The sequence below is a fragment of the Protopterus annectens genome, chromosome 8.part0 (assembly GCF_019279795.1).
Source record: "Protopterus annectens isolate FY-2018-M chromosome 8.part0, PAN1.0, whole genome shotgun sequence".
Lineage (NCBI taxonomy): Eukaryota > Metazoa > Chordata > Ceratodontiformes > Protopteridae > Protopterus > Protopterus annectens.
Window position 1 is genome coordinate 1,475,730,631 of NC_056741.1, and position 19,395 is coordinate 1,475,750,025.

The window sequence follows — 19,395 nt, forward strand, 5'->3', positions numbered from 1 at the left end:
GTCATTATTGCTGATGTCATGTCCTGCTGACATTATTGCTGATGTCATTTCCTTTTGGAATATTTTAAATTGAATGTTTAACTGTTGTCCTGTGTCTGAAGAAGTTGGATTACTTGTTCAGCGAAAGCGCTTACATAAACGTTTTGGAGATTACCACCGGCCTTGTGTGTTCTTTCATCAGTTCATTGGTTTTGTTTTTTTCTATTAAATATGATAAAGAAAAGGGACCAAGTATGGATCCTTGAGGTACTCCAGTGGATACTGGCAGTAGACGAGAGAGATTGTTCTCCCTTTTAGTAGCCTTTTGATGGTTTGATAGGTAGCTGTGAAACCATGTTAGGGATGATGAACGGAGATGGTATATAGCAAGTTTAAGTAGTAGTTGGAGGGAAATGGTGTCAGAAGCTTTTGGCATGTCCAGAAAAATTGCAGAGACTAGTTGTCCATTGTTCATAAGGTGAAGAATAGTGTTGGCGAAGGATATTAATGCTGTGTTAGTACTGTGCTTGGATCTAAAGCCATGCTGGGTGTCAGATAGAAGGCTATTAGTGGTAAGGTGAGTAAGGAGTTGTTGCTGAGTATATTTCCCTAGGATGTAGGTGGGTGCATTTTATAAGCTCTGAAACCCTTTTATTTGTATTTAGTGATCCCAGAAATATTTTCCTGCTTAATTCCTGTCTAATTATAGTTCTTTTTGTTTTAACTGTTTTTGAAATTAGGTTTATGCTCTTCTACAGGCTTCCCTGAATTAATTTAGTAGGATAAAATGACTGCATTACAGTAGCAGATTTTAAAATAGGTTTGTTAAGCTATTTTTCTCTAGCTTGCTTCATTTTCAACAATCTTTATGTGGTACTTCAGACAGCCTTGATAGTTCAGTACTTGCAGTGACAGAAGCCTGTATGAACATCCTGTTCCCACTGTACAGAAATAACTGTAACCTGCTTCTCTTTAGTTCTTCAGAAAGTTGTGCAAAAGGCAGTTGCTTTGTATCTGCATATTCTAGAAGTGTAAAATGCATTCAAATTGCTCTTTGCAGGAGAACCAAGTGCACCTAAGGTTGACGGTCAGGTTCAAGACCATGGCAACATATTCAGGGTGAACTGGATCAAACAAGATGATGGTGGATCACCAATCAAGCACTTCTTAGTCAGATATAAGGCTGTAAGTATTAGTAAATTCCACAGCAATGGCACACATTTTTACAAAGTAGTGTTTAATAATAAATGACTGCATGTTTTGTTTGCCCATTTATTGTTTAGTAACTGGTTAGGCATAACGGCATCTTTTCAGCAGAAGGTATATTACAGATTATTGAGAAAGATCTGGTTAAAATAAGTGTTATGTGTGTGTTGAAGGGTCAGGGTGCGAAAGCTGCACAACTAAAATGGCTTAATAGACAGGCAATCTTATTTCTTGTATTTGTTCACAGGAACTCGGGCAAAAACCTTCCCCATCTACACTCAGCTTGCCTATTCATTCTGTGAAGGGTAAGTGGAAGTAGGTTATACCTGGGTCAGGCAAGAGCTCTACGGCCCAATTGTTCCTACCCAGTTAGGCTTTTAGGCCCATCCAGTCCCCTGTGGTAAAAGTAAGGTGGTAAGGAGTGATCTTGTAGAGTATTGCACCCATACTAAGGTGTAACACCCCGCCCTACCTCCCGACAACTGGTAATGCTTCATTGCGTGGTAACTGCTGCTTGTAGCATGCCTCCTCCTGCTGAGTCACCCAGCCTCATGTATGGCCGCCATGACAACACATGCTGTACAGGCTTGCACCCCATAAGTACAGCACCCAGTATTTCTGCTACGTTTTCACCAAGCGGGGAGCGAGAACCACCTCCCTCCTGCCAGGATGAGCAAGCTAGCAGTGGCCATCTCACTCTTATTCTGCCCTACCAGTGCTGACAGGTACTGGAGCTGATAATCAAACTTGTGTGACCAAGCCTATAGTGCAGGATGATAAAGAGACAGGGAACAAGTCTCACAGTAATGTTATGGCATATAGAAGATTCATTCTGATTCTTACTGGATCTCCCAAGGTTGTCTGCAGCTCATGCAATTTTTTTCTTCATTTTTGTTCGACCATATTTTTTTTAATACAGCTTGCCTCTAACATCAACAGCCTCTTCCTTCTGGCTCCTGTGTGACTGGGTGACAGTCCTCCTTAGAAGTGTAAACTCAAAGACTGTGCAGAGGTGCAAGTCACCTCAACACCTGACTGGAAAAAGGAGCGCCAAGCAGCTATCATACATGATTTGGCTGGGAATTTTATTAATGTAGCCACTCTTGCATCTATGCTCAGATGTGCCAGAAGGAAAGAAGATACTGTGGTCTGTCAAGGGGTGTCCTTGCCTGTGAAGTGCTATCACCCTCAGTCATATCCCCAGCATGAGAGATCATAGTACAGCAGTCCCCATCTCCACTGAGATGTCAAACCTACTACTGCCCCTGAGCATACAAACCCCTCTCTTCTCCAGGAGAAAGGTGGGCAGGTACATTTTATCATTCCCCCATCTACCCAGTTGAATTTTCCAGTGTGTGGGCCACCAGTTTAACCTAGGTCATCTGGGTTGTATTCAGAGCTTTACCCTCAAAGCCTCAGAGCAGGCTCTCTTAGCATCTACTTGATGTAAGTTCCTCTGTGAACTTCTAACATTTAACGCATTATGTTACAATAGATTTTGTCTCTCATCTTTTTTAACAATTTTTTTTATTCATCACACTTTATCTTGCAACATGAGTTTATGTATGTTAACAGTAAAAATTATTTCAAAAGCATTTTCCATATTGATCTTCGTGTAGTATACAATGTTAGGTAATCCGATCTCACCTTCATTTTTACATATGGGGATCGGCTCCGACTCGGCCGATTTACAAGCTGGAAGACTTCTGGTTGGCTCGTGGCTAAGCAGGTATCCCATGGTGCACCAGTACAATCCCCATATCTTGTTTGCCGCGTCGACAAGTTCGGTTGTGCTTCTCTTGGCTCTGGCTAAGTTTTTCAAAATTCTTTATATTGTATCGTATTCAATGCTTTATTAGAACCTTTATTGTATATTTAGTTTTGCTAATATATTAGGCAGTTGTATTGCTTGCCCTTTTTGAGTGCAACTTAGTTTACTAGTTGTTATTGGTATCCTGTGTGCCAGTTATTTTAGGTGCCGTTGCACATTTTTTTATTATTAGGTAGAGTTTTTGGCAGTTTTCCACTCTTAGTCAACAGGGGCTCCTATTGTCTTGTCTGTTGTTATTATGACCTTTGTTTGGTCACCGTTGGCAGTTAGTTTCTGCTATTTTGTCATTGTTGGTTTTGGCGGGAATCCGCTTGAGAGTTTACTAGGATTGCAAGTACACTACAGTTTTTTTTAGGAATATAGAAATTTATTGTGTCATTTACGGTTTCTCTTGTGTGCATGGGCTTTCTTTTCTGGTCTGTTTAAGTTAGAAGACCGAATTTCACTACACTGGGCTAGGCCCGTTTAAGTTAGAGGACCTAGTCCTCGTGTAACTCCTTTAGCTAGCTTTCTCTACAGCGGGCTAGGCCCGTTTAAGTTAGAGGACCTAGTCCTCATGTAACTCCTTCTCTTAGGGCTAGGCCCGTTTTAGTTAGAGGACCTAGTCCTCCTTCTTTTTCTCTTTTTCAGTCTCTCTGGGTTGGGTGTGTGTGTAATATGTCTAAGAAAAGTAAGGAGTATAAACCCTCGGGGTTCAAAAAGTGCATGAAATGCTCCCAAAAGATGTCCTTAACCGATGGCCACAGTAGCTGTGTCTACTGCCTAGGGGCCATCCACTTACAAGAGTCATGTTTGTTCTGCCATGCTTTCTCTCCTAGAGTGTTACAGGAGAGAAAGAACAAACCCATACTCAAGGGTCTATTGAAACCATGCTTTGAGGAAGCACTATCCAGTTCTTCGGCTTCCTCTAAATCTGGGAAATCAAAATCCTCAAAAAGGCCCTCTCCGGCACCTGCTGGTACCTTGGAGCCACCTCCTAAACAGTCGAAACCATCCAAATCTGCCTCCTCGACTCCTCAGCATTCGGAGCCGAAGGAGAGCATCATGGTGGTGTCAGAGTTGGTTACAGGTGTTTCGGAACCGATCTCTGAACCTATTTATACAGCAGTTGACTCTGCTACTTGGAGCCGGTCTGTAATCTCCCTACCGGTTTCCGTAACAATTAAGTCTCCAGTGCCCCCCAGGTCAAGATCCCCAACTATGTCTTCCAGGAGCTTTTCAGAAGAAGATGTGGACAGGGTGGTGCTGAGACTCCTGAAGTCGTCTGCCTTACCAAATTTATTGTTGGCTCCGACCCAGTCGGCTATGGAGCCACTTTGCCCAGCTTTGCTCTTGTCTGCTATTCCTCCTCCGAGCCATACTGGCCTTTCGGAGCCAGAGTGCTTGGTGCCAATGGAGGAAATGCCGGCTCCACCTCACCTTGTTGCTGCCTTGGAGCCGGGTTTGGCTCCGACACGTTCTGTGCCGTCCGTCGTGTTCAGGGGCCGAAGTCCGAGCCTTCCTCTCGGTGCTTCAGCCAGGGTGAGCTCGGACCCTGCATCTATCTTGGAGCCGACAGCTCTGGCGCCGACCCTCGTCTCTTCAGAGCGGGGGAGGTCTTGGGAGCCGGAGAGGTCAGCGTTTGAGATGATGAGGCGCGTGCTGTCTCATTCTCCAGCCGTTACCAGTGGCACCAGCACTTTTCCCCTGAGAGCACCCACTTCAGTCTCAGCCCCTACTCTCTCTGGAGACAGCAGAGGCCCACAGCCTCAGGAGCCATCGACTGGTGGCCCCCACTCTTCTGAGGCTTCCCCGAAATATCCTTCCAAGGAGTCTCCCCGGAAGAGTTTATGTAAGAGGAAACATATTAACTCCCAGGATGAGTCTTTGACATCGGACACTGACCTCGAGGAGTCGGAAGGGTCCCCCAAGTCGTCCTCTGATGATGTCTCCTTTGTGGACATTTTAGAGATCCTTAGGCAGAGGTGCGACTGGCCCACTGTTAACCCTTCTGATGAGGAGTTGGTGTACCTGAAGGCTTTCGGGTCTCAACCTTCTGCCTCTTGGATGTCTCCACCTTTTGACGAACTGATGGACCTAGTTAGTCGAAAGGTGTGGGATACTCCTGACACTGTGGAGCCAGTCCCCAGGAGACCAAATAAGTTCTTGTCTGCCCCTGCTGGTAAAGAGTTCTTGTCCAAGGGCGTTCCCGTAGATGCCATGGTGGTGGTGGTGGTGGCGGCCACGAAGAAGGAGTTAGCGGAAACTTCTTCATCTGTTCATCCGCCAAACAAGGAGTCTCGACAGATGGACAGATTTTGGAAGTGTATTTTTAGTTCAGCAGCCTTTACCCTTCGATCGCTGAACTATCTCACGCACTTCACGAGGTTGCAGAGGGATCTCCTCAAGGAGTTAGGAAGTTCCATACAAGGTGCGTGTACTGAGGAAGTTCCTGACAAAATTTCTACTCAGTTGTCCACCTTAAATTCTGTGGTTAACTCCTCCATGCGACTTATCTCTTATGCTGCGGATGGAGCGAGTAGAGCAGCAGGTTCCAGAGTTGCCTTGAGGCGCTACTCCTGGATGCGCTTGCAGAACCGTTCAAATTTACATTCACCAATGCCCCGTTTGATGGTTCCTCATTGTTTGGTTCCAAGATGAAGGATACACTCACTCGGTGTGAGCAAGAAGGAAAGGCGCTTTCTGCCATAGGAGTGCGTTTTACTGTCCCTTCCAGACCATACCCCAAAGGTCAAAGGGGCAGTAAAATGTGGTTCAAGAAATCCCAGAGGGTCTTTCCTGACACACAGGGTGAATCCTCCTTCAGAGGCAGAGGAGGAGGAAACGGCAGACGTCGCCCTAGAGGCAGGGGCAGTCCACAATACCAACAAGGCTGTGATTCCTTTCAAGGACGGTCTTATCAGCGCTCCTAATGTGGAGCCCAACTGCGCTTCTCTGGGGCCGGTCGGGGGTCGCATTTCTTTGTACCAAGAAGCCTGGCTAAATATCACCCAAGCCAAGAGGGTACAGAGAGTTGTTACCAGAGGCTATATCATACCCTTTTCCCTATCACCGTTTGTTCCCAAAAGGATCCCAGATGTACCACCCAATCACAGGGATCAGGCAACTGTGGAGATGAACAAGTTGCTCTTAAAAAGAGTTGTCCAGCCCATCCCAGCAGACCAGATAGGATCCGGAACTTACTCCAGGTTCTTTTTAGTTCCAAAACGAACCGGAGATTGGAGACCAATATTGGACCTCAGCAGATTGAAAGAATCAGTGAAGAAGGACAAGTTTCGGATGGTAACACTGCAGTCTATACTCTTGTTGTTAGGGAAAGTCTTTTGGATGTGCTCTCTGGATCTTCAGGATGCCTACTACCACATAAAAATGGACAAGGCGTCCAGAAGCCATCTACGCTTCCGGCTGGGAGCCAGTCACTTTCAGTTTCGCGTTCTGCCCTTTGGTCTCACCACAGTCCCCAGGGTGTTCACCAAATGCATGGCAGTAGTAACAACTCACCTGAGACGTCAGGGATTCCAGGTGTTTCCGTATTTGGACAACTGGCTCCTGACCGCCCCCACCAGGTATCTACTCCCCCAAAACAGGGACGTCACAATTCAACTTTGTGCTCAGTTAGGGATCTCCATAAATTGGAAAAAATCTGCATTATTGCCCTCTCAATCTTTGATTTTTATAAGCGCAGAGGTAGACACAGTGAACATGATAGCTCATCTCCCTGCCAAAAGGGCACAGAACTTAATCTCCCAAGTTCAACATTTTCTCCCGTTACGAAAAGTCAAAGCGAAGTGGGTTCTTCAGCTCCTCGGGACTATGGCTTCCGCAATTCTATTGGTACCAGTAGCTAGGTTTCACATGAGAATTCTCAAGTGGCTTCTGTCTTCCCAATGTCATCCTATCCTGCTGATGGAATCATGCAAGAAGCACCTTCGTTGGTGGATAGCTCCCAATCAACTGATCACGGGTGCCCCCTTTGCTCTGGCCCAACTCGTTGCCACTGTGACCACGGATGCCTCCCAGATCGGGTGGGGGGGCATTATCTCGGCAGGACTGTCCAAGGCACATGGCAAGAACACAAGGCTCATCTGCATATCAATGTTCTGGAGATGAGGGCGGTGCTTCTGGCATTGCAAGCACTTCAAGACCTTCTTCCTCTAGGGACAATTGCGATACAATCAGACAACATGTCGGTGGTTTGGTATGTCAACAAAAAGGGCGGGACCAGATCTTACCCACTCTGTCAAGAGGCCATGCGAGTTTGGGAATGGGCGATTTCTTCCCAGCACTTTCTGGTTGCAACGCACATTCCAGGGACGACCAACGTGATAGCCGACAAGTTCAGCCGGGCATAATGCCTCATGAGTGGTCTCTGAAACGGGAAACAGTGGATCAGGTTTTCCGGAAATGGGGACAGCCTTGCTGCGACCTTTTTGCCATCCCAGACAATACCAAATACAGCAGCTATTTTTCCCTCATTCCCCCTCCGGGGGAGTCTCCCAGAGACGCTGCGGCTCACGATTGGCCCATGGGACTTCTGTATGCCTTTCCCCCAATCCCTCTCATTTCCAAAGTGATTCAGAAAGCCAGTCAGCTGGGAAGCAAGTTGATCCTCATTGCTCCTTACTGGCCTCATCAGGTCTGGTTCCCCTTCCTCGAGCCTCTCCTCCCGGACGATCCTTGGATTCTGTATCCAGCTCCATATCTATTGACACACATGTCGGGTACGCTATACCCCTCAATCCACACCCTCAAATTGACAGCTTGGCTGCTCCAGTTCCATCCATAGTCAGGCTTCATCATGCATCATCCTCAGTGTCACATATTCTTATGTCCTCCCATAAACCTTCAACTAGGAGGCTGTATGGCAGTAAATGGAAAAGATTTTCTATTTGGGCACAGAGAATGAATGTAGATCCATACACTGCTTCTATCCCTGTGATTCTGGATTTTCTTTCTGAGCTTTTTCAGCAAGGATCTGCTGCTGCCACTGTCAGAGTCCAATTGGAGGCGATTTCTTATTTTCACTTAGGTTTTCCAGATACCAATTTAATGTCTCATAAGCTATGCAAGATCTTTTTGAAAGGGGCCACTCTATTGAGACCACCTCTGCAAGAACCAGTGGCTTCTTGGGATTTAAATTTTGTGTTGTCCAAATTGACTTCTTCCCCCTTTGAATCTTCACACTCAGCTTCTCTAAAATTTTTGTCTTGGAAGACCTTGTTTTTGGTAGCTATCACATCAGCTAGATGGGTATCGGAGCTAGAGGCCTTGTCTTTTAAGCCAATGTATTTGATTTTTCACAAAGACAGGATGTCATTATGTAGTAATCCCTCCTTTGTCCTCAAAGTTTGTTCTAATGCTACCTTAAACCAATCAGTAGAACTCCCAGTTTTCTTCCCTAACCACTGTAATGCAGCTGAGTACCGTTTTCATCAGCTAGACGTTCATAGACAACTACGTTTTTATCTACAGCGGACTAAGGCTTTCAGGAAATCAGATCAGTTATTCATTTCCTTTTCTGACTCTAGATTGGGCTTACCAGTTTCTAAAGTGACACTATCTAATTGGATTTCCAGTTGTATAGCCTTTATCTATAGCTCGGAGGGCAAACCTTTACCCTACAGGATCAAGGCTCATTCTGCCAAGTTGCTGTCTACCTCTGCAGCCTTTCAAGCCAGGGTAACACTTGATAGTATTTGTGCAGCAGCTACATGGGCTACCCCTCACACTTTTATTACACAGTACAAATTGGATTTGGCATCCAGGGGTAGAGCATCCTTTGGCTTCATGGTGCTCAAGAGTATTTTCCAATGAGCCACCCAAGAATAAGGCGCTAGGGAACGCTGTCCCATATGTAAAAATGAAAGTGAGATCAGACTACCTAACACTAAGAAGTTATGTACTCACCATAACGTTCTATGTTGGTAGTCCATCTCACCCTTCATTTTTACCAACCCGTCCTTCTGCCCCCATCCTGGAAGATCTGGAAGTAATAATTTGTTTGCCCTTGGTTGGAGACCCGTTAGTATTGGTTGTTTTTATGGTTGTTATTCTAGTGAGCAGCAAACAAGATCTGGGGATTGTACTGGTGCACCATGAGATACCTGTTTAGCCACGAGCCAACCAGAAGTCTTCCAGCTTGTAAATTGGCCGATCCTCGGCTCCAAACCCATATGTAAAAATGAAGGGTGAGATGGACTACCAACATGGCACATTATGGTGAGTACACAACTTCTTATTTTCCTCATAACTTGTTATTCTTCAGCTCATGCCTTTTTTCAGTACCCACCAAGCCTCCCATATTACACATCATGTTGCTGATTATTTTGTAGGTATTGATCCCAAATGTGACTTTTTTATGCACTTTACTTCCTCCTCCTTCCGTTAAAGATCCCATGTCCATTTATTTTTTTTTGTTTTACTATGCACAATATATCGCCTCACAATTGTTTTGTCTTTGATTTCCGTTTTATTGTTATCGTCTTTTGACTGTCAGTAGTATTAGTTTTAGTAAAACCTAACTATGTCTTGGCAGTTCTAATCATAAACACCAACTTAAAAAACATCATCTCCTTAGTTTCTATAATTTGTTCCCCCAACATATGTATCAAAGCATTAGGTAAGGAGTCTAAAATCAGTCAACCCCATGCATTGCCAAAATGCACATTCCCAGTTTCCTCCTTTGCCCCCTTCACACTTCCAGTGCTTACCCCACATTTGGGAGAAGATCATCTGACGTTTATTTGGTGTACAAAAATTCCTGTGTCTATATTAGATAATCGAACTTTCAAAAGTTTGACTGTCATATGGTCGACACCATATGATCGAACTTTTAAAAGTTTGAATATCTAATAAAAAAAAAATAAACTACACAAATAACCTACCTGAACATTTTAAGCAGGGGGGCAAGCCCCCTTGCACCCCTCACGCGGGGAGCTGCACCCCCCCCCCGCTCTTTAAATATACGAACTCCGAGATCGCACTACAGTGCAGAAAAGGGAAATCTTCCCATTCTGCGCTGTACGGAGATCTCTGTTAAAACGTTCGAACTTTAAAAAAATTGAAAATATGGTGTTGACCATATGACAGTCGAACTTTTGAAAGTTTGATCATCTAATACAGACCCAAAATTCCTATACAGGCATTTCCCCTCAAGTATCCTGAACTGTTTGGACTATGTGTTGTATTTAGGTGATCTAGACATCTCTTCCCATTGTTCCTTTTTGTAATTTGCCTTTTCTCTTTTGCAGTCCTTTCTAAGCTCCTCATTTTGATTCTGATTGCAATCATCCAGAATCATATATTCCTCACTTGTTATCCTGTCCTTGATGTCAGCATCTCATCCTGGTTCTTCTAGAAATTCCACCAGTGCCATCTTTCTTTTATTATATATCTGTCTCACTTATCTGTAAATACTCTTCTGTCAGTCTGTGATGTGATAGTCACTAACCAACAAAGTCAAGTACTTGTGTGGCTTCCTCCCATTGTATTACTTTTGCTTCCTAATGCACCCTGGTTCCTTAGCTAATTACTTCCAGTTACTTTCTACTTCAAACTGAAAGTCATTGTGGGTTCTGATGAAGTCCTATGAAGGGTAAAGGATGAAAGTGCTTAACCTGTTGAGTTTGTTTGTTATATTAAAGTTTCAAGGTTTTTCCGATTTGTTTATGGACTGGTTTTTGAATTTTGAATATTATGCTAAGAAGTATGTGGTATACAGGTAATGGCTAAGTTTGGTGCACTGCGTGAGCTTTTGACTTTTCTTAAGATCCTAACTCTATAAACTATTCAACTCCAGTCACTCCCCTTGCAGGTAAACTTCATGAAAAACCCTTCTCATTCAACCAGAGAAACTTCCACTAAGCCACACCAACTCTCATTACCTCTAAAACTAAACTCCATTGCGCTGCCCAGGCATTCTCCTCTCAAGCACATTCTTTTTGGCAAACTCTCCACATTGATCCAAAGTAAATCAATATTAACTCCAAATTCAAAGTACAACTAAAAAGCACTTCATGCAAAACTGATACTCCTTCTTTTACATAGGTCATATCACCTAGCACACTATCCCTACCTCCTTCCACTTCTCTTCTCCGTCCACAGAATTACCGAAGCTTGACCCACTTTAGAAACTAATGTGTATATTATACATTACATCTGTCTGTTTACAAGAATGTACATGTACTGTTTTTTCTGTGTAACTAATCTGAAATGTTCTGTTTTTGCTTGCATTTCTGCCTTCTTTTATTTGTGAAATTTTTGTATTTTACCTTGCCTGAGCCTAAAATTGGTCAGTATTGATAAATGAACCCCAGTGAACAAATAAAAATGAATAAATAAATTCACCAAATAAAAATAAATAAATTCATCATGTTGTTCACCTACTTAGCAGACTTAGTCTAATTCACAGCCACACTCATGCTCTTGATTCTATGCATTCCCTTCACAGTTTATCCTTTAGAGCTTCTGGAACTTCCAGGGAGTATACACATGATATGCTATGATAAGGTAACTCTGAATGTGATGTACACCTGGCGAACATTCCAGACCAACAAATCTTCAAAATTATTCACCAAGCCATTGCATTTTCTCATATATGCTTTGGATCCTTTTCACATTCCTAAACCTTCTGGCAACCCAAAGGTACCAGTACTGAAGGAGTTTTTATTTTTGAAACTAAACGTTGGGTTTGTACTTGCATATATATGTGTGTTTGTGTATATGTTATGTTCTACATATATAAGCTCATGTACTCATATACATATATGTACAAGCTAAGCAATTTTTGGTGCAGTAGCAACACTTAATGACCTAACAAATAACTGACTTGCACATGAAAAGATTTGCAATGATTTATATTTGAACAGATACTACATAGCATTCTTGCTGTTTCATTGAGTTGTTCCATCTAAATCTTGCATAAATCCTCTTGCTTCATTATATTCTGATCATCACACCCTGCATGCTACACAGTCTTTCCACATTACACATAATAATTTTAGTAAGGAAGTAATTTTCATGGCTGTTTTCCTCCATAGGCATCTGTTTTTATTGTGTTTTTATTGTACTTTACAGTGTCTGAGTGATTTCTCTTACCACAGAGCTTGCATTACTGAACTAATGAAGAGTATTTTCTCAGTTAAGATTAGCAACCTTACCTTTTGCAAACCCTTTCAAATACTTGGTTTGCATTATGTATTTTCTCACTGTATTTACCATGTGTTCCCACTTTCTTTTTACATGTAAGTTTATAATGTACTATCTTTTTTGCTACTTAGTTAATTAGATTCAGAAATTAATGATTTTTTTCTCTAAACACGTTTATGGGTTTCTCAGAGCTACTGTATGTTTGCTTTCCCCAACACTTACTTACTACTTGATTTTGTGTATCATATCCAGTTTATTCACATGCCAGTGAATTATGCAACTACCAAACTGACTGCTGTACTTTATTGTGAATATATGCTTCCTTTGATAGTAGACATTATAGTGGAGTTAAAAGCCTCCCAAGTCATAGTCTGTCCTGAAAGATGAGGTCACTTTATTTATTTCATTTCCAAAAGCCAGATGCTGTGATCTGGCTGCATAGCAGAACAACCAGTGTTGCCTTGTCTCTTTCCCCATTAACAAGAACCCAAATACAGTTGCTGATTGAAGACTTAATCCATCTCCGTGTGGAAGTCTGATGTTCTTTGCCAGAACTGTGAGGAACATTCCGATTGAGAGGGAGCTGGAGACTTTTCTGACTATTTTAAAATGTTGAGTTCCTCCCCCATGAGTTATACATAAGCCTTATAACATTACTATACTGCACTGAACTATTGTGTGTCTTTATTTTGTGTTTTGTCCTTAGACTTGTATCACTTGATCTGAAAGTGTTTCCATTTTTAACTTTTTTGGGTTGGCCATACAGTTCTGTTTTACCCTTTCTAGAGTCAACAGTGTTGTTTTGGGGCAAGCTACAGCTTTTTATGCATTAAAAAGCCCATTCAAAATGGTAAATTTGCCACACACGTTTATGGTTTTATACCACTGTATCAAGTTTCAGAATTCAGGTTTATTTTGCCAGAGTTATTTAGAAGTGAAAAAATATAGCCGCAAACTTGAGAAAATATTGTCCCTTTTCGACTAAATGAAAGAGGGGTAGTAGGACCATAAGGAATAAAATTCTAAACTCAAATAGATGATGGTGGCCAAGAGAAGGATTACAAACAAACAAATACAATATTTTTAACCATAAAAGAAAAGACAGATACAATGCAGTACCTTTTCAGAGGTGACCTGAGATCAATGTTTAGTTAAGTGAGTTCCACAAAGTCACACAGTAGGCAAACAGAGTCTGTTATCATTCCTAGAGCTGCTGCAGTATCTAAGTATAGTAACACATAGTCTTAAACGTCTGTGCCAGAATAAAGTGGCCTACTGTGGGAATGGGGCTTCATGGTTACTGGGACAGTGAGGCCAAAAATATATATAAAAGTCATAAATTGTAATTCTAAGTGGCTTTGGTACTTGTGAAAATGAAAGCCCTAGGTTCTGACTTTATAAGCAGTCTTGAAGGTAGCATCTCTGTGTAGATGTAGTTAAGTAGTCATTTTGTCAGTAACAGTAAGTTACAAACAGAGTCTGCATGTAAGCACCATTTGACTGGTGTTAATTTGTTCATTGTTCACTTGACAGATAATCTGCATTTCTGGCATCCTGTTAAAACTGGTTTATGTGGTTTAAGTAATATTGATTTTAATCACTTTTTTAAATAATGATTTTTCCGCAATACAGGATTTTTATGCTTAGACCAAATGTTCTTCATTGCTTATCCAATTAGTAGTTCCCCATATAGACGAGACGTGAAACAGGCTCAGTGAATGACCTATATTTACTCAAGCAATTGATAGCAGTCCTTTAGAAGCCTTGCCTGCTTTGAAATTTTGTTCTCTTATTAGGGCACTGACCAGCATTGGGAATCCTGTGATGGGGACACCCTTAGGGACCTTTTCCTGCTCCGCCACAGTAGTGCTGAGAAGGCTTTTAGCCTTATCATTCCTTCTTCACCCCTTCCAGTCATGTGGTGCCTGAGGCCCTGTTTGAACTCTGGTCAAAAGCAGCAGAGGCAGATGCCTTGCACTTATAGACTGGCATAATTCCACTATTGATTTTAATCCTCTGTGTTTCTTAGGAGAATTATTCCTTATGTATTCGACCATTTGTTATAAGAAATACACTTCTTCATACCACACTTGAGTTATCTTTTCTTTATTTTAACTTTTTGCTGTTTTGTTTTTGTATTTTTTTTGCCTGAAAGATGTTGTCCTGTTAAGACTGTTTTAAATTCCTTTGAGGTACTTGTACATTTCTTCCATTCCGCCTTCCTTGGTACAGTTCTTTAAATTGTATCGATGACATGCACAATTGTTATAATGGTGTTGTGATTATCCCTTTATCATCTGAAGTTGTCCTGTGATCAATGTCTTTTAGGCATTTAAGTGTGTTGGCTTCCTACAGTCTGAAAATGTCTAATATTGTAGTAGAGGAAAGGGCTAACTGTGGCAGCATTAATTTATTTATTCAACAAATAAGCCATTGATTTTATTTTGCCCTTACATGGGCTAGAACCTATTGCAGTTTTATTTATACCTGATCCTTATTGATTTCTGGTGACTAGATTCCACATATGTTACTGTTTCTACCCAGTGTTGTTCCCCTTTAGCAAGCGAGGGCTAATTTCTGGGATCCTTCTTTGATGTAATAGAGTTGGTCTGAATGCTGTTTGTATAACATATTTACTCTTACACTCTTTCTGCTATATGTGTACTGACAACCTGAGCATTGATGGATTTATTCTCACATATAATGCACTGCTGGGGTTAATCCCAGTAACTAAGTGTCCCAGTTTTCCGCTGTATCCCTAGGATATGGTACAGTGGTAGAATATACCTCTCCCTTTAGGGGAGGAGAGGAAGCAGATGCTTTTCTCTTGATCCCTCTCTTTCTCCCTCCAGATAGACTTGATGTACTAGTCTGCCAATCAATACCAGACTATCGGCTGCAGGACCAGGCACTCTGTTCCTGTGCTATCAGGACAGTTTCTGTTTTTCTTCGGTTATTTATTAACCCCTGTTGATTGCTAACCATTAGCTTTCCTGTGATCAGAAGTCATCATAATAGACATCAGGGTTTACTTGTGATGACCTAACACCCCCTACTCATCATGACTGACATGAACCATTATTGACATGAAGGCCACACATTCCAAGAGGATTTCTGTTTCACAGGTTGGCAGTACTACATGCATATTCTCTGTCTGCATGTTATACATTGTATTTCTACATTTTGTGTAAAATCCTCCCTTGTCCTAGGATAGGCACTCATTCCCTCCCCGTTTTGGCATGCTTCTCCATTACAAAGCTTAGATTATCCAAGTAATAACTGGAGCTCCATCCCACTGTGCCTTCAGTCCAGCTTTCTGTTTAGTTTTGATCTGCAGATAAATTTGTTTATACAATATGCAACTTGACACATGGTGAATGTGTAATCTGTTAACTGAACTATTGCACACGTTGTATGAGATGTTAATTGATATTGTGATTTTTATTTTCCTAGAGAAATGCATCTGAATGGAAACCAGAGATGAAGATCCCAGCTGAAAGTGATTATGCCATCCTTAGCGGACTGGACTGGAGTGCAGAATATGAAGTTTACGTGATGGCAGAAAACCATCAAGGGAAGTCTCAGCCTGGATTCTTAGTCTTTAGAACTGCCTCTGAACCTACTGCTATACCAGGTACAGTACAGTTCCATTTCTTCTGATGCCATCTGCTTAATTAACGCATCAATGCTGCATCCCCCGATCTGTACGCCATGCCCCATGTAACTTTTTAAAAATGTTGGCTTTTCACAGAATAAGCTTAACCTTATCTCTTTGGCTCTAAGGTGTTTCTGTTGCCTAATGGTAGAACACAACTGCAGTCTTAGAAAAGTGGCTATAGTGAATGTAGATATTGGCTACTTTTATTATCTAGGCAGTTATGTCTGTGCTGAATTAGTAACCACTTGGTTGTGATTAATTAGTCTGATGTTGAAGGAAAAAAAGATAACACCCGTTGACAAAATTCCATAATGATGATTTCTTAGTAATTTTGGAAATCTGTCCAAAGCAGCTGATCTCTGATATTGCTGATCAGAATTAACATTATGCCTCTTTTCTGAAATATTGTATAAAAGAGTCCCCTTTTTTGATTTCCAGCAATGTCTTGAAAACATATTTTGAGTCACAGGGGGATTTCAAAAATAAATAAATAAATAAATAAATAAAATAAAGCAAATAAAAAAAACAGTCCAAGTAAAGAATTACAAAAGGTGATATATTTAAGATGCCGCCATGCATGTTTTGCTCAGGATGCAGGAACTGTGGTGGAAGGCTGGGTATGACACAGCAAAGTACAAACAGAAAGAGGGTGATACAAAGTGACTTTATTACTGTGTTGCTACAAGAGAAGCCTCTAGGTTTGGGGTATATTGTTTGTAGATGGATCTAATCACAAAACAATTCCTTTCATATTGGTAAAATTCCAAATTAAAAAAGTACATGTTTTATACTTTAAATAAGGCATTTTGATTTGCAGGGAAATACTGCTATGTTTGACATATTTATTTTAGTCACACTTTAAATCTCAAACCCTGCTTGATACCTGTTACAGCTTTTCTTGGGGATGCAGCAGAGAGTGCTGTGCTCTTTGCATGGCAGTGCTTTGAGTGAATTAACCGATTTGTTAATACATAACTAAAATAAATTCTTAACTAGCCGATGCTTGGAGCATGACTGAGAGACATGTGCTTACCCATATCTTTATTTGCCAGAAAACCTTTGTTATAATAACAGTAACTGAAACAAGATAGTGTTTCATTGACATCTGCAATGCATTTCCAGTGCTTACTGTGCTTTTCTGTTTATTTCTAAGTTTGAAGGACAACTTTAACTCATTTGTTGCTAGGGGTGCTACCTTGGTGTAGAGTTCAGTTCTGATCAGCAGTACTTAAAAGATGGGAAAGGCAAAATACTCAGTGGTATGTCGTAGGTTCAGGTTTTTTTTATCTTGCCCTGATGGTACTTAAAGGAACACTGTAGTCATATAATTTATATGAACCCATTTTTCTTCTAAACCAGTAACTCTTCCTGACTATAAATTGGGTGTATGTTTTTTTTTCTTCAGTTTGGTTTCATCACATTATGCCAGTGCTGGTTCTCCATTTTATGGTCAGTGAAGTGTATTTATTCCTGCGACTTATATTAGCATATGAGACCATACTGCATTAGCATCCATTAGATGGCAGATTTTCAAGACCAGCCCATACATGGCCCAAGAAATGCAATATCTGTGTGCTGTATTTTGAAGGATGCAGATTTTTCCCATTACTTGTGAGGCAGTTTGCAAAGTTAACTCAAAGAACATGCTGTGTTGTGAGTATTTTCTTGTACATTAGTTTCTTTCTTGAAGTTTTAAGTAAAGACACATGATCATGCCATGGAGTATTTATCGGTGAACATGGTCTCATAATTTAATGTAGCTGTCAGTGTACCTTTGGCACCAATGACTGTGGATTCCAGTGTATAACTACACCTTTAAACACAGGTGTAATGAAGGCTAGATATAAAGAGTTGACTGTTGATGACAAAATTTGTAAGGTAAGGGTGCAGAACTGATTTTAATTCCATGCCTTTACTTGAGTTTATAAATTGGCTGACAAACAGATTATTTGAAATGTGTTGGAAATGCTTGTCACACTGAACAGAAGTTGATGAGTGGCAACAGCTTTTATGTTCTGACATCCCACGTCCACTTAGTCTTGGGTTAAAGTTGGGTTAAAGTGCTGTAACAGTGGCTCCTGTATGAGGAATTGTATAATTATGTGGAAGCTTGATTGTTGAGATTTAATTCCATTGTAGCACAGGACTGCAGACTGCAGCAGGTAGTTACTCCTCAGATCTCCTGTGCACCCTTACACCAAGGTGTACCCTGGAGCAGCATGTGGAGACGGTGATATGATATGTGGTGATAGTGAAGGGAGGTATTACATTATACCTCCTTCTTGCCATGTGTGGCTGGGGAGTAGTTTATGAAAAAGTCAGTCTTACACTGTCAGGTACTGATACATTAGAATACAGTTTGATGGTTTTGTACTGGCACAACGTTCTAGATTACGTCTTTATGACAAAGGAGAGCTGGTTATTGAATATTACCATGTACTGGGTTTCAGTGATGTGAAGTTTTGTGTAAATACTGAGCAAACTGGTTTGTTGAAGGGTAGGGGTAGCCTACATTAACTTCACAGATTACAGTAGGTTTAACAGAAGGCATTTAATTTTGGTCTACAGCTCCTTGAGTAGCATTAAGTGCTGCTGGTAGTTTTAACATTAACATATTGTCACAGAGTTAGTACTGGATATATTGGTTTACTGTTGCACGTAAATGTTGCAAGATCCAACCTGAAAGTAAAATTTTCTGTATGGGAGCTGCTGAATTAAGGACTGGGTAACTCAGGGAGGTAAGGAAGACTTTAGTTTGGTCCTCATTTTAAAACAAAGCTTGACTAGTGTTGGTAAATTCAGATTCTGACCCTTTTTTGCAGGGTATAGACTCCGTCAGTACGCACTTCAGGGACACAAGTATGCATTTTGGAGTAAGTAAGTAAGTGTGGTACACTGATTTTCATATTTTAGTTCAATAAGGGATACAAGTATGAATTGATTTCATCAAGAGCTATATGTTTAAATTAATGAGAAGGGTAGCCTTATGTTATTATATTTTATTTCATTTGCTTGTTGTCTAGATTTAATCGCTGCAGTTAACTTAAACTATGATGTCATTTTTACTATTTCAGCTGTGAAGTCTTCAGATGTAAAGGCAACAGAAAAATAAACTTAAATGTTTATAGTTTAGTGCTTTTCTCAGAAAAGCAAGCAGAGAACTGTACCAGTGGTCAGGGTAGGATGGAAAAGGTGAGAGAAATGGAGTTGAGAACTTTTTTGGGTAATAGTGATCACGCTATTGTATTGTACACAACTATGATACGGGCTGTTAGAAGGAAAACAAAACTTTTGTGTGGGACTGGGGGTGCATTGTTGAAAATGAATAACGTGGCTGAGAAGAACTTAGGTGACTGGGGAAGAGAAAGTGAAAGGGATGAGCATTTTGTGGAAGACCATAAAAACTGATTTTCAAGGATGTAGAGGGATGGCTTTGTTGGAGGGAGAAGGTGAAAAATTGGGAAAGGAATGGCAGATGGAATGCTGAGTAGAAATTTACTGTTTAAATGCTCAGGATGGCTAAAAAAGGTGAGATAAGACTCCTTTGTCTTCTACCTTATAACGTTCTTCGTGA

The 19,395-nt window shown here is 41.2% G+C and overlaps 1 protein-coding gene across 1 annotated transcript in view; it reads left to right on the forward strand.

Moving 5' to 3' along the window:
• The window catches only part of NCAM1 (neural cell adhesion molecule 1), a 1,088,618-nt gene that overhangs the window by 713,225 nt on the left and 355,998 nt on the right, over positions 1 to 19,395 (forward strand). Inside the window, exons 18-19 of the mRNA XM_044079459.1 lie at positions 1,040 to 1,164; positions 15,617 to 15,797. Of these exons, the coding sequence (XP_043935394.1) occupies positions 1,040 to 1,164; positions 15,617 to 15,797 (306 nt within the window). The remainder of the gene's footprint in view (positions 1 to 1,039; positions 1,165 to 15,616; positions 15,798 to 19,395) is intronic.